General features: G+C 36.3%; 1 protein-coding gene and 1 non-coding gene across 6 annotated transcripts in view; one reads left to right on the forward strand and one right to left on the reverse strand.

Moving 5' to 3' along the window:
* Positions 1–24,532, reverse strand: part of CFAP54 (cilia and flagella associated protein 54) — a 288,646-nt gene that overhangs the window by 179,744 nt on the left and 84,370 nt on the right. For all 5 annotated transcript variants that reach the window (XR_009265430.1, XM_058741709.1, XM_058741710.1 and 2 more), the window contains 7 exons: positions 23,680–23,856; positions 20,273–20,365; positions 19,828–20,013; positions 13,318–13,454; positions 9,644–9,791; positions 7,100–7,255; positions 2,311–2,433 (listed from right to left, as the gene is read on the reverse strand). Coding sequence is in view for 4 of the 5 variants with exons in the window: in XM_058741709.1 (XP_058597692.1) it covers positions 2,311–2,433; positions 7,100–7,255; positions 9,644–9,791; positions 13,318–13,454; positions 19,828–20,013; positions 20,273–20,365; positions 23,680–23,856 (1,020 nt within the window). In the remaining variant the exon portion in view is untranslated. The remainder of the gene's footprint in view (positions 1–2,310; positions 2,434–7,099; positions 7,256–9,643; positions 9,792–13,317; positions 13,455–19,827; positions 20,014–20,272; positions 20,366–23,679; positions 23,857–24,532) is intronic.
* On the forward strand, positions 8,913–8,997 carry TRNAQ-UUG (transfer RNA glutamine (anticodon UUG)). Its single transcript has one exon. It is a non-coding gene; the product is annotated as a tRNA-Gln (tRNA).

A 24,532-nucleotide genomic window follows, 5' to 3' on the forward strand; every position in this document is an offset into this window, starting at 1 on the left:
ATGATCCGAGCTGAAGTCAGATGCTTACCTGACTGAGTACCCAGGCACCCCACTTGAATCTGACTTTTTAGCTCATCTGGCCATCTCTGTCATCTGAGTTCATTAACACTTAGTGAAGTAATTAATACACTTGATTGTATTCCTTCTATCTTAAATACTATCTCTTTTTCTTTCTTAGTTTTGCTGAATTAGCCATTTTTCCTGCCTGTTATTCCTCTGTTCATTTTTCCTTCCTGTAAATTTACAAGTCTTACTGTGCTTTATAGTTTTGCACCTAGCTACATTTTCCTGAGACATCTATTTATTTATTTTTTATTTTATCTATTTATTTATTTATGAGAGAAAAAGAGGAAGGGAGCAAGAGGGAAAGGCAGAGGGAGAGAGAGAATCTTAAGCAGGCTCCATGCCAAGCGTGGAGCCCCATGCAGGGCTTGATCTCATGACCATGAGATCATGATCTGAACTGAAATCAAGAGTCAGACACTTAACCCACTGAGCCACCCAGGCACCCCTCCTGAGTCATTTTTAAATATATATAGTCTATTAAGAGAAACTAATAATTTTATAGTATATGTATTTTTTATACTGTATGTATTTTTTTAAAACACACAACATGCACCAAGAATCTCTACCTGCTCTCCTCTCCTTGACCCCAAACAAAATAAAAGTTTAAGTTCTAGGTTACTAATAAGTTTTTTCTTTCAAAGATAACATTTCTATTTCAAGAATCCCTACTTAGCATTTATATTACAAAATCCACATCATATCATTATTACCTATTTAATTTTAATAATACATATATTGCAAGGTTCATTGCTCCCATTTTTCCTCCCCTTTTTGTCTTTCCCTGTCTTGGGATTTCTCTTCTGAACCACTTGTCATTTGATGGAGTATCTCCTCAAGTGTTTTCCCCAGATAAGTACATGGGCAGAATATTTTTAAATGCCTGCACTTCCAAAAATGTTTATTTTGCCCATACAAATGAATGCTATCTTTCCTGGCTATTAGTTTTGGACCTTGGTCTTCTCCCCTCAGGATTCTACAAATGTCGCTCCGGTATTTTAGCTTCTGCTGCTGCTGATAAAAAAGTTTGAAGCTAACGGATTGTCTTTCCGTTGCAAATAACCTGTTCTTTGGGTCTCAAAACTACGATTGTTCTTTATATCTGGACTTCAAGAATCTCCCCACCAAGTGTCAACACATATGCTCCTACATTAATCCTGCCTGGGATTTAGGGAGCCTATTCTCTATTTTTTAATTTTCTACCTCCGGAACTCCTTTTATTTCATGTTAGGACTTCTGGGTCTGCCTTCTGAGTTTATCTCTGCATAATTCCATTCTATGCGGTCAGGTATTTCTTGAGCTTCCGGATTTGACTCAAGAAATACCAGTAACCACAATCTTCATCTCTTCAACTTTTTTAATCAAATATTTTTTGTTCCGTTACAAAAGATCTTTTGTTGTTGTTGTTTTGTTTTGACCATTTAATTGCTTTTCACCACCTTGACGATTTTCTTTCTTTCTTTCTTTTTTTTTTTTCCAAGTTACCTCTGGTCTTTTCCAATATAGTGAGAGTAAAAACCACAATTAATCTGGTGTTTGTCCTGCCCCTTGGAGTTCTGAGTCCTCTTAAGTGAGTTATTATTTTTCTCTTCCTGCTAATGACTATCCTCCCTCAGTATCTACACAAACAAGATTACAGAAGCGTCTTCAGCAGTGGTAAACCAGTAGGTGATGGAAAGAATAGGACGTTCTGCTCCTGAGGTCAGAAAAACAAATCATGACTTCTTTGCTAAGGTAAAGGTAAAAGTCTCTCTGTTTCAAGACCCTCACTGAAGCAAACTTAAAGTGATGGATCAAATCAGCCCACCAATGCAGTATTCTTCCAGATCCCTGACCAAATCACAAAAATCCTGTGAAAACCATATAAAATATGCAGGCACAGATAAGGCCCTTCTTTGAAGAATTTCACTGGATTGAGACAACTGAAGCCTTTGAAGAAACACACAATGTGGGCCTCTGAGCCAAGCAATGAAGATAAATAAGCCTACCTCTTGGCCTCTGATTTCTTGGCTCTTTCTTGCTTCCAAGGTGAATGAGGTCCCATAAAATGTGCTCTTTTCCACCCTTTCCCCTGGCCTAAGAGATACCCTCCGGGCTTTACCAACTGACCCACTCAGGCAACTTTTGATCTAAAATGCTTTGTAGGTACTATTTTTTAAAGTATTTTTAAAAGTTAATTAAAAGTAGCTTTGTAAATCATTACTATTCCTAAGTTTTATGATATGAGGCAAAGAATAAGATAAATACCTTTGTTATGTAGAAGACACAACAAGCTATCATGTGCTGTACACTTTCAAAACTTGCAAAATGTTTCTTTGAGTGGACAATGTTTGGTAGTCCCTGCAAAACCACCACACACTTTATCAAGATCTAAAAAATAGAAGCAGAAGAGTTTCTGTTGACAAATAGCCCCACCCATTACAAAATGTCCTATTCAAATCACGCAACTTTTAAGCCATCAAGTCTTATTATTTTCAATAATTATCAATGAATTGCTTCTCATGTAGAAAAGAATGTACTCTGAGATAAAATTAATATATTCAATTTCAGATGAGTCTCTCATCTAAAGTAACTTGAAAACTAGTATAGAGGATAAAATAAGTATTCAGCAATTACAAAACAAAGCACATTTTGACAAGTGCCATAAAAATTATCGGCAGAATATTACATATACAAGACACTAAAAACACACCCACACTTAGGAGGACCTTAAAAAAACATATAGAGAAGGAGGTACCATATTAAATACAAAGTGATACGAGGTACTTGAAATAATAGTTTCTTTTAAAATTAAAACCAAGCATTCATATACCAAGAAATCTATCCATATCAGCATTTACTTCCTAGTCTCCTTACTTCATATTATATGATCCTGAATTTGGTCAAGAGCTAGACAATTAAGTTTAGTTTTCAATACTGTTGCCCTGTTCTGAGCAACATTACTGTCAGAAAAGTAGAGCTGAGATTGCATCAATCTATTAATCATCCAGATTATCAAAGGACAAATTAACATATGGATATTGGTCTTTTGTGAGCACACTAATTGCTTCAAGCCACCATTCTAACAATATTATTAGCATTGTTACTATACACCTATGAGTATTTTTTAATGTTTCTTAATTCCTCCCCATCATCACCTGCCTCCACCCTACTATACCATACCCCCAAATCATGTTAGCAACCTAGTAATTTTGTAGTTTTCTCCAGGATCTTATAATCATGTACATACATCTAAATACATAAACATACATAGAGGGAGGGTTAATGTTATGTTACAAAATGGGATGTATAAACACTTGTTTGAACTGTGCATTTCTCCTTCATCCATGTCTTATGAAAAATTCCTCCAAGTCTACAGGTATAGCTCAAATTCATTATTGCCAATGGCTGCACAATATGATTTAGTGTGGAACAACCATCATTTATTCAGCCATTTCCAGAATCTCCATGTTGCACACTTTCACAGCTGATGTTTTACAATCTGGTATACTGGCCATCCTCCTACTACTACACTGCCTCTTTGTCTTTAGCTCTTTTTTTTTTTAATTTTTTCAATGTTAATTTATTTTTGAGAGACAGAGAGAGACAGTGTGAGTGGAGGAGGGGCAGAGAGAGAAAGAGAGACAGAATCCAAAGCAGGCTCCAGGCTCTGAGCTCTCGGCACATAGTCTGATGTGGAGTTCGAACCTACGAACTGTGAGATCATGACCCAAGCCAAAGTCGGACGCTTAACTGACTGAGCCACCCATGTGCCCCTGTCTCCAGCTTTTTTGCTATCACCCAAATGGCCATAATAAACACCCTTGTAAATGCTCAGTTGCCAATATGAGTGGCAACTGAGATACCAGCTTTGATGGTACCTAGTGAGGATGAAGCACCATCTTCTAGGGCAAAGTATACACTCTAAATCAAGGACAGTTACATGGCACTATGTCCCCAGTAGGTGGAACACATGGATCTGGGAACAAGGATCAGAACCAGGAGCAGCATCTTACTAACTGGGGATTTTATTCTATGGGATAAATTACTAATAGAGGGGTTGCTGTGTCAAGTATATTTATTTTTAATTTTAATTAAAATTAGATTTAGTTTAATGACAATTAAGATTGTTTTACCAAACTCCAAAGCCTACAACAATTCACATTTCCCCCATCAATGAATGAGAGTGCCTTTGCCCCACACCCTGACCAGGAAGAGGAGTTACAGATCTTTGCAATTCTGTCAACAGTATTACATTAGTCATTTAATGTACATTTCTTGGGATATTCAGAGTTTGAGCATCTTTTCACGTTTCTTGGCCACTTGGATTTGCTCTCCTGTAAACTGCCTGTTCATGCCCTGTGGCCATTCTTTTACTAAGTGATTGTCAATTTGTAAGACTTTTTGTTATATATACTTATCCTTGTCAGGGTTGGACACTTTTTCCAAATCTATAAATTTTCTACTATCTTTGTTATGATCCCTTTTGTCACACATAGGCTGCCACAAATATAGTCAATATTTCTTATCTTTCTTGTTATTTCTAAGAGTTTTGTGTTTATTTTACATTTAAATCTTTAGTACATCTGGACTTTTTATATATGGTACAATATAGGTGTCAAACTCTATTTTCTTTCAGATGAATATCCATCCATATCAGATGAATAAATGGTTCACTACCATTGACCAAAAATATCCATTCTCTTCCGACTGAATTGGAATGCCAATTCTGCCATATATTATATTCTCATACATATTGAGGCCTATTTCTAGAATCTCCTCTCTGTTTCACTCACTTTTCTATTCCAAACAATACAATTTAATTAGAAACTCCTTTCTTTAAAAAAAAAATTTTTTTTACATTTATTTATTTTTTTAAACTATTTTTTTAATGTTTATTTATTTTTGAGAGAGAGAGAAAGAGACACAGCACAAGCAGGGGAGGGGCAGAGAGAGAGGGAGCCACAGAATCCGAAGCAGGCTCCAAGCTCCGAGCTGTCAGCACAGAGCCTGACGCAGGGCTCGAACCCACGAACTGTGAGATCATGACCTGAGCCGAAGTCAGATGCCCGACCGACTAAGCCACCCAGGCGCCCCTAGAAATTCCTTTCTTAAGGCTTTTCCTCAGAGCTATAACCTCTTCTCTGAGCTATAGCTAAAGGCATTCTAAATCAGTGGGATGCTACAGGATGACAGTGGATTATCTTGAACTCAACCAATTGAGCACCAGTTGCAGCTGCTGGTCCCAATGTGGCATCCTTGCTAGAGGACAGTAAAAGCCATGCATTGTCATGGCTAATATTTTCTTTTCTATCCTGTGAGGAAGAAGTACCAGAAAATGTTCCCATTCATACTGGGAAGACAAAAGTATATATTTAGCATCTTGCCCCAGGGCAATGGTAACTCTCCCACCCTCTGACATATTTTATGAAAGGACCTGAACACGCTGGACATTTCTCAAAACAAAACATGGGACCAGTACATCAATAACACTTAAAAAAATGTTAATTGGACATAAAAAGCAAGAAAAGGCAAGTACATTAAAGACCCTGATAAGATACATGCCTTCCAGAGGGTAGGAATAAACCTGATGAAGATTCAGGAAACTGCCACAGTAATGAAATATCTCGGGTGTGCTGAAACAAACTCCCTACCCCAGAGTAGGTCTGATATCTGGCATCTCTCACCTCTAAGAAGAAAGGACAATGCCTTTGGGTTTGGAAGAAAGCATATTCCACACTTGAGAATACTGCTTTGCATTCAATCTACAAATGACATGGAAGGCTGCCAACTATGAGTTGAGATTTTGGATTTTAGAAGCAGATCTCCCAAGCAGCTGAGCTTAAGGGAATACGGAAGAAGGAGCATGTCTATGTTCCAGTATAGCCATTCCAAGGCAAACATTTGTTAAATTACTTAAGCCCTCTGGTTAGTTTTCTCCACGGTGAATTAAAAATTTTTATGCTTTGCATGAGATCACTCACATCTTCTTGGTTCTCAAAATCTGAGTTGATGATGACGATGATAATGATGACAACAATGATGATGATGAAAACTTTCTATAAGTATCTGCAGTAAAACCTTACCTCTCTCATTACTTCCCTGTGGTAGGCAGAATTCTAAAACAGTCCACAAGATGTGGACTCCCTGGTGTACAAGCTCTGTTATAATCCTTTCTCCTTACATGTGGGTAGGACCTGTGAATGTGATAAGATCTTCTCTCTCATGACTACATTATGTTATATATGACTTCATGAATATTATAGGAACTCTCCTGATGGTCTTGAGGAAGCAGACTGCCATGCTATGGAGAAGACCATGTGGCAGGTAACCGGCGGTGAGCTTTCAGGAGCTAAGGACCTCTTATCACACAAGCACAAGGAAATAAATTCTCTCAACAACCAGTGAGCTTGGAAAAGGCTCCAGAGCCTCAGGTGAGATCACAGCTCTGGCCAACACCTTGATTTCAGCCTGAAGAGACCCTGAGCAGAAGACCCAACCAACCCATTTCCAGCCTCCTGTCCCACAGAAACTATGAGATTCACTACGGTGATTTGTTAGGAAGAATAAACAACTAATATAACCCCTTCACCCAGCTCTCACTTATTCTTTTTCCATAAATTCCAGTTTCTCCATCACCAAGACACCCAAGTAATTTTTCTTGGGTCATTCGCCAATTTTTTCCCCAGATGATGGCTTTAAAAATATGTTTTTGAATAAGTATTGCTGCTTCTAACATTACAAAAGCATACAAATTGAAATGACTTAAAAAATCTAGAAAAACAGATTGCCAGTATTTAAACATGGACAACAATGGGGCTGAATGTTTTCAGAGAAACACCTTTGAGCCTTTATGTTTTATTTATGTCTGTTTGCCCAGATATAATTTAAATTATTAAAATGTTTTTCAGTTAACTCATGAAATTTCGTAACACTTGTCTTTGACCTATTTGTATGTTATGAGAGATACATTGCTTTTCATTTTCCAAAATGCATTGTTGAATTGCCTTTGTAAAAAATATCCTTATTTTTAAGGGGGTGGGGTGAATATGCTTACCTGTACAACAGGTACCAAAACAACATTGTGGTAGATTACAGGAGCAAGGAGGCCATAACACTGAGTCACAGCTTGAAGGGCATAACTGGAATCATTTAGGTAGTTGCTAAGGTCCAATGCCACTAATATTCTCTCACATTCAATTAATCTAGCAATCTGTAAAGAAACAGGTATTGTTACCGGACAGGAACATCAGGTGCTTAATTAATGTGCCTCTAAGGAGAAGAAAGGGTAGGAAATGTGATCCTGCCGGTTTAACAACACATTGGTATATTGAAATGCTGGTATGAAGAAAATCTAAACTCAAGAACAACTCTAATTTCCCAATAATGCTACATATGGATAATACCATCTTAGAATTAAACTTTAGAATATTTTGTAAAACAATAGAAATACCACTAGTAATGAAAAAGGAACTAATCTTTTTTAATTGGTAAAATAAAAACGTGGCTATATTTTAATGTTAGAAAAAATCTAGCTTTTTCAAAACATAAATTATAACAAATAATAATTAAAATATTATATCTCTGTAATATTGTCCCTCACTTGATTAACAGTCCCATTGTCTTTCTGGATTTGTGAAAAAAAAATGATGAATCTTCAATAGACCAAACTAATCTTCTATTATACTTGTGCTACTTAAATAAAAATGGTAGTGAAATAGAAAGTTAGGCTTTTGTGATTAAATGTTACTTAAAAATAATAAGAATCTTATCTTACTTTTCCTTTCCCTTTCCTGGAGGAAGATTTCATTATTTTTCTATATATACCTATAAAATAACATACACAGAAAACTGGCATTGAGAAATTTCCATAGAGTAAGTTATTACTAGAATGGTAGTCTAGCATTCTGGAATTCATTGATTGAAGTACTTAAAGCCTGCCTCCATTTTCAGACTGGATGCTGAAAGAAGAAACTAAGGGCAACACATAAAGAACAGGATGATGGTTATGAGTGGTTGGGCTCTGTAAGACCATGAACTTTCCCTGGACAAAAGCGTCATGTTTTTTTCATTTTTGGATCCATAGACACTGGCATGGTCTCATGTAACAATTTATTGGTTGATTAACTAATGAATAAATGCAAGGGTAGGAAAAAGCAACTGTGAAAAACAAACACACGGGAAAAGCCTCTATGTAGCTAAAGTGAGTAAAGAAGGAAAGAGGGAGAGGGACAAAGAGTGACACTCAATCTAGAATGGAAAAAAATAGCAAAGGATTGTTATTAAAAGCAAGAGCATTATAAGATTGCAAAGGTACACACAGCAATGCTGATAACCACCCTGAGAATTCATCAGTAGAATATGGGTCACATTCCTGTCTCTGTATAGGAATGCAATATTAAAATTAAAAAGAATTTGGTATGGAAACAAACGGTCATTGATGTTCTTCACCCCAGAAAGGCAACAGTACCTGAGATAGAAATTCAGGAAAAACAAGCCAAAATGGATAAGATCACACCAGATGCTATCTTTGTATTTGGATTCAGAACCCATTTTGGTGGTGGCGAGACAACTGGCTTAAGCATAATTTATTGTTCCTTGGATGATGCACAGAAAAATGAACCCAGGCATAGACTTGTAAGACATGGCCTGTATGAGAAGAAACAGACCTCCAGAAAACAGGGAAAGGACCATAAGAACAGAATGAAGAAGTCAGGGGAACTGCAGAAGCCAAGGTTGGTGCAAGCAACAAGTGAGCCAGAGATTGGACAACAGAAGGAATAAAGGTTCCACAGTGACTTTATCTGTGGTGATTGTGCAGATTTTTCATGAAAGGATTAATAAACTAAGAACTTAAAAAAATAAGGGGTGCCTGGCTGGCTCAGTCGGTTAAGCGTCTGACTTTGGCTCAGGTTGTGATCTCACAGTTTGTGGGTTCGAGCCCCACATCAGGCTCTGTGCTGACAGCTCAGAGCTTGGAGCCTGACTCGGATTCTGTGTCTCCCTCTCTCTCTGCCCCTCTCCAGCTCACATTCTGTCTTTCTCTCTCTCTCAAAAATAAATAAACATTAAAAAAATTTTTTTTAAAAAAAGAACTTAAAAAATAAGAATTTGGTAAATTGATATGTACCTGCATGAAAACATGTATAAGATAAATTCTTAAAAATGTTAAGTAGGCAAATTATGGAATAGCAAGTAGATTGTGAAGGCATTTTTGTAAAAAAATTTTTTTAAATAATTTGCCTATGCATATTTTTATAAATCAGATATCATAAAAAAAAACAGAGAAAACAAACTAATAGTATTTTTAGGAGCAATAAAATTACAATAGATTTCACTTTATACCTTATCATTTTTTGAATATTTGAAATTTATACTACTTTTACAGAGACAAAAAAGATCAATTGAAAAGAAGAAAAATATATATGAACCCGGGCCTATGAAACCTATTTGGAATATCAAATAAACATGCACAATCATAAAATGATCTCTCAGTCTATCCACAAATCAGGATACACAATCCCGAAAGAACATGAACTTGAAACATCAAGAAACAAATAAAGGGAAATTGGCACATTTTCAGTCCCTTTAATTCACTTACTTGTTGAGAGGGGAAAATCTCATTGCCTTTAATATTATCACAGAAAAGATTTTCTTCTTTAATTTTAATGTCACTTGTTACAAAAATATTTCTAAGAAAAAGGTATAAGAGGATTGAAGAAGTCTCTGCCAAAATATCTGAATGTAATCTGCAAAAGGAAGTAAATGCTGTCACAGGCATAAACATAAAATGATCATGTAAACATGCATTTTTAGATTGATAGGTTCTTAATATCTACACAATAACAGCAAAAATTTGTGGAACAACTTCTCTCATACAGCTGTTTAAAATTAAAGACTATGTTTAACAACAAGTTCACAGCTAAGAAAATTAAGGTGCTGACATATATCAGAGACAAATAAAAATAAATATTGGCAAAATTTTCTGGTTCTATTATGTAAACTTCTTTTCTGTCAATATAATGAAATCACTATAGACCTTCAGAAGCATAATATTTCAATTAATAAAGTTTCTGAAAATAAGGGTCATTTATAGCAAAATCAGCCATGGGTAAAGAGAAAAGGAGAAAGATTGAGGCAGGGAGAAAAGGAAGCAAGGAGGCAGAGTCTTAATAACTCTTGGATTATTTCTAATTATCTTTCCTAAATTGCAGTCAACAGTGCCAAACATTGGCAAAACTGTGAAATCTGCAGTCTTCGACTTTGTTTCCAATATTCCCTTCCTTGTTCTCAGCCTTACTTGGTGACGAACCCTCCCTTCTAAGTTTCAGGTCCCTCCTCCCTCCCCACCCTCTATCTCTAAAAAACAGGAAAGGATCTGACATCAGTAATTCATACTTGAAGATGATCTGTTTTACCACCATGTTAAATGCTGAAATTATATTTGCTAGGAGAATTTTAGTTCTTCCGTTCCTGCAACCCACACTGAACTTTCTTTGTCCACATGACATGTGCAATGCGTCCAGGCTATTGCCTCCTCCTGGTTCTGTCTCCTTCCCTATCCAGCTCAGACCTCTCTAACACTTTAGATTCTACACGCCTTATTTTATGCCATAATCAGTGTGCCTGACCTTGCATAGACCAATTTTTCTGGTAACCTCTGATAACCTCTGGTTATCCTTAATGTCTCCTTGTTCATATTCCTGAGAGCAGATGTTCTAAACCCCCTGTTCTCCACCCCATGAGCTCCTACACCCTCCAGGCTCTACCACCATGATGTCATTATCGTGTGAATTTGCTTGTATCCTGTTTCTCCCCCTGCACTGTCTCCACTTCCTCCACTCTTCAAAATGTTTTCCTTAAGCCTGCCTTCCCCCTCATTGTTCTGCCATTGTCCTCTTCTCTTTACACCAACTTCACATCAGTGATCTTAGCTAATTACAATTCTCCATTTCCATTTACTTCTTACCCAACTGCAAAAGGTTTCTGGCCCATCACACCACAAAACTAGCTCTCTTGAACTCATCAACGGCCTCCTAATTGCCAATTCTAAAAGTCACCTCTTGGGGCACCCGGGCAGCTCAGTTGGTTCAACATCTGACTCTTGATTTTGGCTCAGTTCATGATCCCAGGGTTGTAGGATTGAGCCCTGTGTCGCTGAGCATGAAGCCTGCTTAAGATTCTCTATTTCCCTCTGCCCCTCTCCCCAGCTCGCTCTCTCTCTCTCTCTCTCTCTCTCTCTCAAAATATAGGGGGGAAAGCTTCCTCTTAGTTTTTATTCTATCCAACTTCTCCGTAGCATTTCTTTTTGAACAACTCCTCTGCCTGACCTTGCACTAGCATTTAACACTGCTGACCAGTCCCTCCCGGGTCTCACTTTCCTTGACAATGTACTTTTCCAGAGTTTCACCTCCTGGACTGTTCCTTTTTGTCAAAAAAGTTCTGACAGTTGGGTTTTCTTAATGTATTTATTTTTGTAATGTAAGGGTCTGCCTTAAGCTTTGATTGCCAAAGCATCCACTTCAAAGAGGCATTCACTTCAAAGATGGCTATCTCGAATAAATACATTGCCAGTCACACAACTAGCTAAAGAGCCAGGCCACCTCCCTCACTGAGGCTCCTCTGTTTTAGAAATCTTAGTGGATTTTGATAAGTGACAGTTTGGGCCACTGTTTTTTCTCCTCCCTTGTTTTAAATTCCCACTCTTACTTTTTAAATTCAACAACAAAGAGTGAGCCTGTGAAACCCTAGGCACCCACCCTGGACCTCAATAAAAGCAGAACCCCAGGCCCATGCTGGCTCTCTCTCTCTTCACCTATGAACTTGCTGTGGGGCCCCAACTATGCCATGCAATTTCCAGAACCTGTAAGTAATAAACCTCTATTTTTTTTCAAACTTTCTGGATGTTTATTGCTGAAGGGTGCCTCACAATCATAATAAGAACCATAAAGGCTGGTTCAGATACAACATTGATTACTGGTAGGCTGAGACTACTAGCACAAACTATTTTCAGTATCCTTCCTTGGTTCTATTTCCTGCTTCAGCCTCTTAAACGTAAGTAATGCCCAGCATTTAATTCCAGCTTCTATCTTTTCTGCTAAACAGTTAGTCCCTGGGAGATAGCACTCATTGTCAAAATTTCAATGATGACCTCATGGACAATTTCTCAATCTATCTCTAGCCTTGACCTCTCTCCTGAGTGTCAGCACTAAATATTCAACTACCTGCTGGGCATCTCATATCCACAAAAGCATCCTGTTGGAAAACTAAACTCAAAATACTTCCTATCGAATTCATTATCTCCTCCAAAGACTCATCCCACCTCTCTCATTCCCCTAGTACCCATCATAGGTCTGCCAGTCAGGTAACAACGGCAATCCCAGTAAGCTTCACTACTTCCATTCTCTTGTCCCCACATCACATAAAACCTTCCAAGCCCCGTCTCTTCCTCTTCTGAAATGCCTCTCAAATCCATCCTACACAACAACACCTAGTATCCTTGTACATGGTAAATGCTAAGTCTACAGTTGTTTCATTGAATGGAATTCTACTTTTATGTGAATAAGCACTATCAATGCCTTGCCTCCACCAGCATGTGCATTTAAGGTCACTATCTTTAACTGATGAATAAAGGGTTTTGTCTTCTTAGGAAAGGAATTTCAGGTATTATTAACAAGTAGGTAAAGGAGATTGTTGTTTTCGAACTTGTTGTTGAGACAGCCTAAAATCACACCAATGCTCATTTCTGAGGCTGCTCTTAATCTTTGCTCTTTTAAGAAAAACCAACTATAAAGCAAAGGATGGCCTGTGGTTTTATATGACCCATACCAACCTATTTGCAGTTCCTGATGGTCTAATCCTGGGAACTTCTTCAAGTGAAGAAAAAGTCTTTTAAACCTAATAGTCCCCCATCACACCATAACTATTAACCCCAACCTGACCGTTCTCTGTTATAAAAGTCCCCAGAGCATATTTGTGTTTTCCAGTATAACTGACGTTATCTTGATTAGTAGTTGGTATTTTTTTTTCCATAGCCTTCATTACCTTAACTTCAGAATGCATCTAAATGTCTCCTGTGCTTTTTCTTATTCTAGCAAAGAAGTTTCTAACAAGGACTCAAGAACTTGGGATGTGTATGCTTATTACAACACCTATTAAAAATAGTTTTACATTGACTATCTTAACATGAAATTGAAAATGAATTATAGGCTTTGTATACAACATCCATATTTTTCAATAAGCAAATTAATATTTTAAAAGAATATTTCTAATTACCTTCTCTGTGTAATAGTCATTATATTGCTTAAGCAAATAACAGATTGTTCATCATGATGTGGTGAAGCAACAAAATAATCCCAAACTGGTAAGAAAACCTTCTTAGCCAACTCATAGTTACCAATCTGATAGGCAACCTACAAGAAAAAGTACATTATCATACATTATATTTTTATTGGTGAAATGTATCTTTTAAACAGGAATTCTGATAAGGTCTGTTCACACACTAATTTCATACACAGTTGTTCACATTTGCTGTTTTGTTCCACGGGGCCACAGTAAGGTATCGATGGCCACTGGCAAGGGAGACAGACACATTTTGAAATCTCTTTTATTTCTAAATTGCATGGAAATTTGAAACTCTGTAAGGATGTTTCAAATTCTCATAAGCAAAACAAAGATCACATCTGAGCCAAATTAATTTCATTTCCATCCATCTCGGCAGTGCACTCCATTTATTACAGACACTGTTATAATGAACAATCTGTTCCAAGAGAAACAATCAGATTTCCCAAACCCAAAATATGAAATATACTTCATTCTTTTCTGGTTCTGACTGACACTTTCAGAGCTTTTGTGCAACAAAGGGTTCACAGCTGAAAAGAGTGAAAAATAACACAGAGATGCTTCCAAAAGACGATGATATGTTTTGTTTTTGTTTTTGTTTTGAGAGAGAGAGAGACAGAGTGCGAGTGGGGGAGGGGCAGAGAGAGAGGGAGACACAGAATCCAAAGCAGGCTCCAGGCTCCAGCTGTCAGCATAGAGCCCAACGCAGGGCTTGAAGCCACAAATGGTGAGACTATGACCTGAGCCAAAGTTGGACGCTTAACCAACTGAGTCACCCAGGTGCTCCAAGGCCATGATACGCTTTTAATTTGACACATTCAACATTAGGCAAAATAACTGATTTCACTGGTAAAATATAGAGGCTCGAGAGAAGAAAAATCATCAACTTACCTATTTCTTTTGGTAGAATATATTTCCTTAAAGATATTCCTTAAAATCATTCTATTCAAATATGTACAACAATATGAAATCTCACCACATAAGTTACGTGCTGCTTCAAATTCTTAATGGAAGCAGGTAGGATATAAAGTACAAACAAATTAAGTAAGTATGTAAATGGCATGTTGCTAGAATATAGTCCACTCAAAGGAATAATTTACAGGGCCAGAACTTTTTCAGTCTGCCAACTCCACCCTCATAATCAACCAACCAGTAAAATGTTACGAAGTTTCTACTCTGCACTAACCACTGTGAGGATAGGTTCTTCAAAGCTTAAAATGACCTTATATGCCATTAAACTCTAATCAAGTTACAAACATAAAACACCTGAAATCACCAGAAAAACTACAAAGAATAACATAATAACTGTGGAGGCTTAGAAAAGGAGAAATTAGGGCTTCAAAAAGGAGTCTGTGCTTGAGTTGAACCCTAAGGCAGGGATAAGGTTCACATGGGCACAGTTGAGACAGAACCTGAAAAGGGTCCAATAGTGAAAATCATCACAGAACATTTAGGAGAGACTGGAAAGACAGGTCAGAATTTGAAGAAAAGCAGAAAACATGATGGACAGGTAAAATGGGATATGATTTCAGAAGGTCTTAAAACTCAGGTGGAAGTACTTAAAGATGTCAAGTACTAGTCTGAGCACTTTGTATGCATTATTGTATTGACTGAAGTGAGCTCTATGACCATTCCTATTTTTCAGATGAGGAAACTGAGGGATTAAGAAGTTAAATAATTTGGGGGCGCCTGGGTGGCGCAGTCGGTTGAGCGTCCGACTTCAGCCAGGTCACGATCTCGCGGTCCGTGAGTTCGAGCCCCGCGTCAGGCTCTGGGCTGATGGCTCGGAGCCTGGAGCCTGTTTCTGATTCTGTGTCTCCCTCTCTCTCTGCCCCTCCCCCGTTCATGCTCTGTCTCTCTCTGTCCCAAAAATAAATAAAAAAAATAAATAAAAAAAAAATAAAACGTTAAAAACAAGTCAGTGGTCAAACATCAAAAAAGAGATCAGATTCATTATATTTGGTGGATCACTCAGAATCTCTTTCCTAGGAATCTGGAATCCAGATTAGGAGGCAACCAGGTAGCCTCTCTTTATACCTGAAATTGAAGGATATATAAAAAATACAGGAGCTGCCATTTTTTCCTTCAGAGATGGAGAAGTAAAGAAAGTCAGTCTTTAGGGGCATCTGGGTGGCTCAGTCAGTTAAGCATCCAACTCTTGATTTGGATTCAGGTCATGACCTCACAGTTAAGGGATTGGGCCCTGAGTTAGGCTCTGGGCTACTTGGGATTCTCTCTCCCTCTCTCTCTGCCCCTCCCCCATGCTTGCTTGCACCCTGTCTCTCTGAAAATAAATAAATAAACATAAAGAAAGAAAGAAAGAAAGAAAGAAAGAAAGAAAGAAAGAAAGAAAGAAAGAAAGAAAGTCAATCTTTAGAGAAAAAGAAGCAGACATATACAGAGAACCAAAGGTATGAGGCCTGAGGCTGCCTGGGGTCCAGTGCCTTCCCAGGGCCTCATTGCATTCCTTAAGTCAGGCTGGTTCCCTTACTTGCAATCATAGTCTTAACTGAAACCATAAGTCAAAATTACCTAAATATGGGTTAATGTTGTGGTAATGAGATTGAGAAAAGAGACAGTTCAAAGGAACAAGAGATGACATCTAGCACAGAACCTAGCATAAAGTAGACAATAAATAATTCAGCAATAAACAGACGAAGTAGGGAGAGAAGCAATATTCAGTTAGAGAACAAGAGGAAAAAGAAGAGTCAAGACTTCTTAAAGAGCTTTTTAAAATGGGATAACTAGGGGCGCTTGGGTGGCTGAATCAGTTGAGCATCCGACCCTTGATTTCAGTTCAGGTCATGATGCCAGGATCGTGAGATCATAATCCCAGGATCATGAGATCTAGCCCTGCATCGGGCTCCACACAGAGCATGGAGCCTGCTTAAGATTCTCTCTCTCTCCCTCTGCCCCTCTCCCCTGCTCATGCTTTCTCTCTCTCTCTCTCTCTAAAATAAAAAAATAAATAAAATAAAAAATGGGATGGCTATCTTTTCCCTGCTAGCTTTATTGTTTTTAATTTGTAATTGATCAATGACAAAAGGCAAATCTCTATTTATCAAAGAGTTTTGATGAATTCATATATAAAGTGAAAAAAAGTATGCATTTCATTCTCCTGCCACCACTGAGATACTAACAAAGCATTCACCTCCTGACACTGAAATCTACCGCCAGTACTGATCATCAAGACCCACTGAACAACACCAACCCAGCAGAGAAGACATGGCAGAGATGTGGGCTCTAGAAGAACCTGGCCCAGGTTAGAGGTTGAGTACATGACTCTTGGACCTGGACAGAACAGTAGAAAGGCATGAGCTGGTTCAAGCATCAGGCTTATCACCTGCTACCCGAGTAACCTTGGGTTACTTAATTATGTGACTTCCCTTAGACACCCTTTCTCAAATAAAATGGGATTGGCAGAGGAAGGATTAAATTCATCTCAGTTTCCTAAACCATACAATGAAATTAATAGTATCATCTCACTGTGGGGCACCTGGGTGGCTCAGTCGATTAAGCGTCTGACTCTTGGTTTCTGCTCAGGTCATGATCTCACGGTTTCATGAGTTCAAGCCCTGAGTCAGGCTCTGTACTGGCAGCACAGCTGGGATTCTCTCTCCCTCTCTCTCTCTGTCCCTTCCCTACCTGCACTGTCTCTGTCTCTCCCAAAATAAATAAATACACTTAAAAATAATAGTATCATTTCACTGCATTACTGTAATAAACAAAATAATGAATTTTTAAATGCCTGGCACATAGTAGTTTTTAAATAAATACATCCCCGATTTCTTTTTCTCAATAAGTCATTGTGCCCACTCATTATCTGATTGAGTACTTCAATAATCCAGATATTTGGTCTTATATCCATTTTAGAGATTGGGAAATTGAGACCAGGCAATTTGCCCAAATTCCTACAGTCCTCCTCATTAGGTTTCTTATTTTCTACATTTTCTATCATATTATCTAGTCACTCCTGACTTAAAGGTAAAAAAAAGAAGAAATGAGGCTATAAAGAAGGGGAAATTGGAAAATATCTGTAGAAAATATATCGTTTATAAAGGTTCCTCAAACAATTTTCCAGATAGCCTAAATTAATAGCTTTCTACACTGAGGGGAAACCTAATAAAGATTCGACTGACTTTATTAATGTCTATAGAATAGTGTTGAGTGAAAGTACAACCTAATGTTCCAAGCCAAGTTAATCATAGGCATTTAGCGAAATGTCACTGTCTTACTATAAAATACATATGATAATGTTTTTTAAAGAACTGAATCATCCTGAAACTAAAAACTAACCACTGTCAGGAAAAAGAGACTGCAATTCCAAAGGCAAGGTACATTTTCTTGCTGAAACTTAAAAGCTTAAACTCGAGCTGTAAATTAAAGAGTTTTACTAAGTTTACTAAGTAAGAAAATTTTGCTTCAGTCACTTAACATTATGAGAGAGAACGTTCAGATACTGTCATAAATGAATACAGTACTGTAAATATCATTATCAATAATGAAACATTGGTCATTACTTCATGACACTTCTTGTTATTCCAACAGAATAGCTGGGGGTTGGTTTTATTAACTTTCAATGAAGGTTCTGCCAAATGAAACCCAAAAGTCAAACCTCCCTGGAGAAAAATTAGGCCTTGATAAAATACTCAGTTCCTCACTTTGAAATAACGCCATCACTGCAAATTAGGAAATATATTAGATTCCAAAGAAATAAAAACATCAGAAAACCATGAGCCAATATGATATGCTAAATCCTAGCAATTCCCTCAATTTAATTTTCTTTGAAAAATATGATAATATAAAATACCACTAAGATCTTATCTTCTAATACTAATCAACTATTAAGAGAAAAAAATAGCAAAATAGAAACATGATAAAATTTTAAATAGCCATCATTTCTATAGCCAACAATAGGCTTAAAATTAGATTCTTGAGACTTAGGTCAATGAGTCACTCTTTCTAGTGTCCTTATTCACTGGTAACGGGCAATCATTTCAGCAAATATGTTAATTCATGAGTATATTCATAACTAAAAACAATAACAATATTTATTAGTGCCGACTGTGTGGTAATTGCTATGGTTAAACATCTGGCATGCATAATTCCATTTAATACTCCTAATACATCTGGGAGGTAACTACTATTATTATTATTCCCACTTCACAGATGAAAGTTACTTGCTCAATATTACATGACTAGTGTGAACCTGAACTCAGGTCTGTGTGTCTTTACTAACCCAGATATTTCACTTCTGTAAATCCATCTCAAAAAAGCAATCGTGGATGCAGATAAAGATGTATATACCAAGATGTATAAGGCAGCTTTGCTTATACTAGCAAAAGACTGGAAAATATCTAACTGCCCAACAATAAAGATTACTAAGTAAACTATGATCTATCTATAAGATGCAATATCATTAAAAGATGCAATATCAAAAAAAAAAAAGATGCAATACCGTTATAAAATACAGCTGTTAAAACTTATACTATGAGGGCGCATGGGTGGCTCAGTCAGTTAAGCATCCGACTTCAGCTCAGGTCATGATCTCACAGTTCATGAGTTCGAGTCCCATGTCAGGCTCTGTGCAGACAGCTCAGAGCCTGGAGCCTGCTTCGGATTCTGTGTCTCCCTCTCTCTCTGCCCCTCCTCCACTCACACTCTATCTCTTTCTCTCTCAAAAATAAATAAACATTAAAAAAAATTAAAAAATTATACTATGGAAGAATACTTAATGGAATGAAAAAATTGTCAATTATATATTAAATGAAAATATCAGGATATAAAATAATATATACTATAATTAAAATTATATATTATAAATAAAGTCAAACACATATGTGTGTATGCATGTTTATATAAAAATGTGTGTGTGTGTAAGTGTATACAGGCATACACACACACACAAATGAAAAGATACCTCTGGATCAGGGTTTCTCAATCTTGGTACTACTGACATTTTGGGCTGGGTAATTCTTTGTTATGGAGGGCTGTCCTTTACATTTAGAGTGCTTATCAGCATCCCTGGCCTCTACCCACCAGATGCCAGAAGCACCCTCCTAGGTTATGACAACCAAAAATGTCTCCAGACATTGACAAATGTCCCGTAGGGGCCAAAATTGCCCCAGGTTGAGAACTGCTACTCTGGATGACAGGATAACAGTTAACATGTATTTTCTTCTTTGTGCATTTCAATATTTTCTAAATTTCTAAAATTACCATGTGTTACATTTGTAATCCAGGGGAAAAATGCTATTATAAAAATCAAATTCACTAAAAAGGAAAGAAATGATTCTTATTTTATGAGACTACCCTGCCCTAATGGAAAATACGTATTACAGGAGCTTTAAAATATCTGCTGTGACTTTTTTTCCCATTGGAAATTACTTAGTAACAGCTCAACAGAAAAAAAAAAATGCAAGAAATTAGCAGAATCTCTTCTACCTGCGTCAAGAACATCCGAGTAGTAACAGCAGAAAGAGGTGGATAAACCAGAATTGGTTTAGTTGTCTCCCCAATGGCATCACCAATAAGCTTCCCGTTAGAAGAATAAGCAGCAATTGCAAAGACATATTTTTCATTTGTTTCTAAACCTTTCACTTCAAAAATGCTTTTACCATCAGCTGGTATCTGTTAACAAAAACATATTTCAAGTTATGTATGGAATATTGAAGTAATGTGACTTTAAAAATATGATTAACCCTTATACGTAATAAAAAACAAAAGCTTTTGCATTCACTGTTGGATTTTAGTTATCACTTAAATTGAAATTCACTGAAATAATGACATTATAAGGAGGGAAAAACACTCAATTGTCATAAATGAGTCTTTGGGTAAGATTTCCTGATGTTTAAAGTTGTGTTTTTTTTTTTTTTTTAATTTGACATACCGCTTCTCCTGAGTTTGGGAGATGATTATTGTTTAGCCTTACTTTTCCATAGCTTCCTTCTGCTTTGCAACCCAAAATGCAGTACCAGGAGACCTGCAGAGGAGAAAGATGAGCCCATTATCTATAGTCTGTTTAACAAGGCATTCAATTTCTTTTATCAAGATGTGGCCCTTGTGATGAGCACTGGGTGTTGTATGGAAGTGTTGAATCACTAAATTGTACACCTGAAACTATTATCACACTATATGTCAACTAACTGGAATTTAAATAAAATTTTAAAAGCAAAAAAGATGTGGCAAAAGGAATACTTTTCCAAATGAAAATGTTACTATTCAAGTTTTAAAACATGGAATCTAAGTTTACAAATATATTTAGGTTTGTTCTCAAAAAAATATAATAATAAAGACAAACATAGGGCTTGTTTCCCTGAGACTACAAAGACTATTACTCATTGTTGACTATTTTAACTACCATGAACTGAGCAGTTCCTATATGCTAAATATTGTTAGGAAATTTACATAAACTTTCTAATATTTGCAACATCTGTATGAAATGGGATTACTATTGTCATTTTGCTTTACAGGAAATGGAGACACAAAAATGTTCAATAATTTGCTCAAGATCAGATAGTAGCACGGTATTTGATCATTCTTAAATATATGCGGGAACCAAAAGCAAATGCAAATTCTACAGGAACAATCAAACTTGAACTTTAATTAAGTGGTTAGAAATGGTTCTTCTGCCAAGATGTCAAAATAATGGAGATTGCTCACTGGAATGAACTGTTCTCACTGTAGAGAAAAAGGGAGCAAGTTGATACCTAGGGAATGGCATTATAAAGGAGCCATACTGTTCTGGGGTTGGGGTTGGGGAGGTTGTCATCACTGTGTCACTCCCAAAATCTCAACTCCTAAATGAGAGGAAAACTGGAAAGAAGGGAAAACATAATTGTCTCTAAGAAGCAACTGCCTCTTATAGCTTAGCCTCTTCCTCCAGGTCAACAGAAAAATCCTAATGGTGTCTTATCTGCACAACTAGTTTTCAACCCTGGCTGTGCAGAATCACTTTTTAAAATGCAGTTTTCACAGAATCAACCATTTTTAAAAATTACATATACCCAAGTCTGCCTAGCCTCAATGAATTAGAGTTTCTGGTACAAGTGTCCAAACTTCTGTGTCTATAAAGAAAACTGCTCAGGTAATTAAGGAACACTAGACAAAGGAAGAACTCCAACGACAAAGACAGCATTGAAGGAACTTGGAAGCTGAAGCCAGAAAGGGAAAAAAAAAATCAAATGATTCTCAGAAAAAATTTTAAAAACTAACTTGCCTTAACTTCCCATGCAAAAAAGAGTACCATTTTACACAGAAGGGAAAAAAGGCAGAAAGATTGTATTATATGACTTAGATTATTATTTCCTCTAAGTTAAGCTCTCTATGTAAACTAGAATTTGAAGGGTAAATTCTCTCTAAAAGCATTTTTACAAGCAGATTTATATTTTTATTTTGTTCCACAAATGAAAACATCTTAGTTTGTGTAATTATAAGGAACAATGTATAATTAGAATCTACACAACAGTAAAGACACCATGAACAAATCACCACTAACTTTAGAAGTAAAAGTTTATTAATAACATCAGCATTTTCAACTATTAAAACAGATTTTAATGAAACAAATGCTTAACACGAGATTTTGATAAAACAGAAAATGGCTGAACCCTCTAATCAGAAATATTATTTAAGACCACAGCACCATCTAGTGTTGATGAGCATGTAACAGCAATAATTTCCTAGAGCACACAACTCTACTAATTTACAATATATATAAACTTCATATAATGTGCTAAGTGACAGGTGCCACAACTACAGGTCAGATATTGAATTCTTATATATTCCTATTTCTAAGCATTATGTAATAAGATAGACTATTTACTAATTTTAAACACATAAAAAAAGATTTTGGTTAAATGAACCAAAACATTTGAAAAAAAAAAAAAAAGAAAACAAAGAAAAACTCTTGGTAAGGCATCTAGTCTTAGCTCTGTACCGAATTTCCAAAATCAGTGAATCCTCATTTGTAACCAGATCTAAAATATCCAAATTTTAACTTTCAAAATGCTAGCAATTATAATAATGCATTTATTACAGCACAGTTAGGTGTAAGATGAATGTTACTTCTATTTCCCTAATCATAAAGCATTATAAAGGTGATATTACTTCTCACTGATGTCCATATCCCATTAGTCTGAAGCTCCTCAAAGAATGGAATCAAACTTTGTGATTATTTTTGTACCTCCATTATCTTGCACAGAGTTGGACAGGTAAAAGATACTCAGTAATGCTCACTGGATACAATTTATCGAAAAAATCATCAAATAATGTAATCACACTCTATACCATCATTAACTGTCTTAAGCAAACTTTACTATACATGTTTAATATAAGATATTGTGGAACATCAAGTATAATGTGCCAAGAATGTTATATGTTATCTCATTTAATTTTCACAATAAACATATTTTACAAATAAAACCACCACCATCACCACCACCTCAGAAAGTATATTTAGATTTCCTAAGGTCATATTGCTAGAAAGTAGGGGAGCTACAATTTTAAACCTGTATCTGTCTGACTTTAAAGCCTGTGCCCTTTCCACTATACCGAGTTGATATAAGTTCAGCAGAATATCCTAAAAACAATCAAAGATAAAACTTTATTTTTATACAACATCAAAAAGAATGTTGTTGATCATCCAAAAAAAGGAAAATTTAATGTTTAAAATAGAAATCAGGTGGAACCAAATGCTTGTGAGGACACTAAATCTCAACTTAGAATCATATTTAGGCCAAGTTCCAAGGCATTGGAGATGGGAGAAAGAGTTCATCCTTCAATAAATACATAAAGATTTATGACTTATAATATGGTTGGAACTGTCATATGTTTATATTAAAAGAATCCCCCATTTACTTGGAAGAACTCTGGGAAGAACCTCAAAATTTCCTATTTCCAAATTTCCTATCTCCATCATTGGCTCTGAGAATAACATCTATCCTCCTCAAATGTCTGATTCCAGGTCATCTGAGACCTTCTCCATCTTGAACACACACTTGGTCAGCATATGACTGTGCCATGGTGATAAAGATACTTAAGACAGAAATACTTCTCTACTGTTTCTCCTTACTATACATTTGGGGATAGCAAGGCTATATATACAGCATAAAGGGAAATAGCATAAAGAAGGAAAGGTCATGAAGAAACGTAGTTAAGACATTACAATACTAATCCCAGTGTTCAGTGCTTATAAATAAGACTATTCAAGTCCTAAGAGCAACAGAGGTATCAATCATGATAGTCATAAAAGTACTTGTGTCACTTTGCCTGAAATAAAGATCACAATGGGCAACATACCTTAACATCTGAAATAAATGGAGCAGGTTTCAATGTCACAGAACAATGAGTTCGGGATAGCAGGATAGGTGGGGGAGGGATTCTGCTTTTCTTTCTTTTCGAACTCTCCACATATTTTTGATATGAATATAGGGCATTTTGTTCTGTTTCAATCTTCTCAATTAAAGAATATGCTTCCTATAATAAAGTGTGAACATAGAAAAATACATTTCAAGATTTGAAGTGCATTTATATTTCTAGAATTCTGGTAATGTTAAACAACATTATCTTGCTATATATAGCTTTTTGAGCCTCAGAATTATACCTGCTTCAAGCATTGAATGCTTTAGCTACTAAATAAGGCCAAGTAAAAAATAGCTATAAATTAAATAAAGTAATGGAGGCATACTTACATGTCTAATATGGTTATCATTATATTAATATTAAACATTTCATTTTCATATCAAACCCTATGAATACCTAACATCATAATTTCACTGTCCTTAACTAATTCATAGCACAATCATTTACATATACTGATGAACTATACACCTACCCTTAATGCAACTTGAAATGTGACTCTCAAGTAATGAGACTACTGGTATATGTGACTTATGAAATGAATATTATTGAAAGTTTCTTACTATCAGCAAGGAGAAATAAAAACACCTATTCGGTGAGCCTGAAAATAAGGTAAGCACCATTTCAAAAGGTAACACATTGAGAGATAATTCATAAAACAAAAAAATTAAAATCTGAAGATCTGAAGATTTCCAAAGAAAGTCTAAATATATCCACAACTATAATGCATGTAAATGGGTTAAAGTTGTCTTTTAAACTAAATTAAAAGGCAAAGACTCTTTAATTGAGGTCC

This window comes from Neofelis nebulosa, chromosome 8 (assembly GCF_028018385.1).
Source record: "Neofelis nebulosa isolate mNeoNeb1 chromosome 8, mNeoNeb1.pri, whole genome shotgun sequence".
In the NCBI taxonomy this organism is placed as follows: Eukaryota; Metazoa; Chordata; class Mammalia; order Carnivora; family Felidae; genus Neofelis; species Neofelis nebulosa.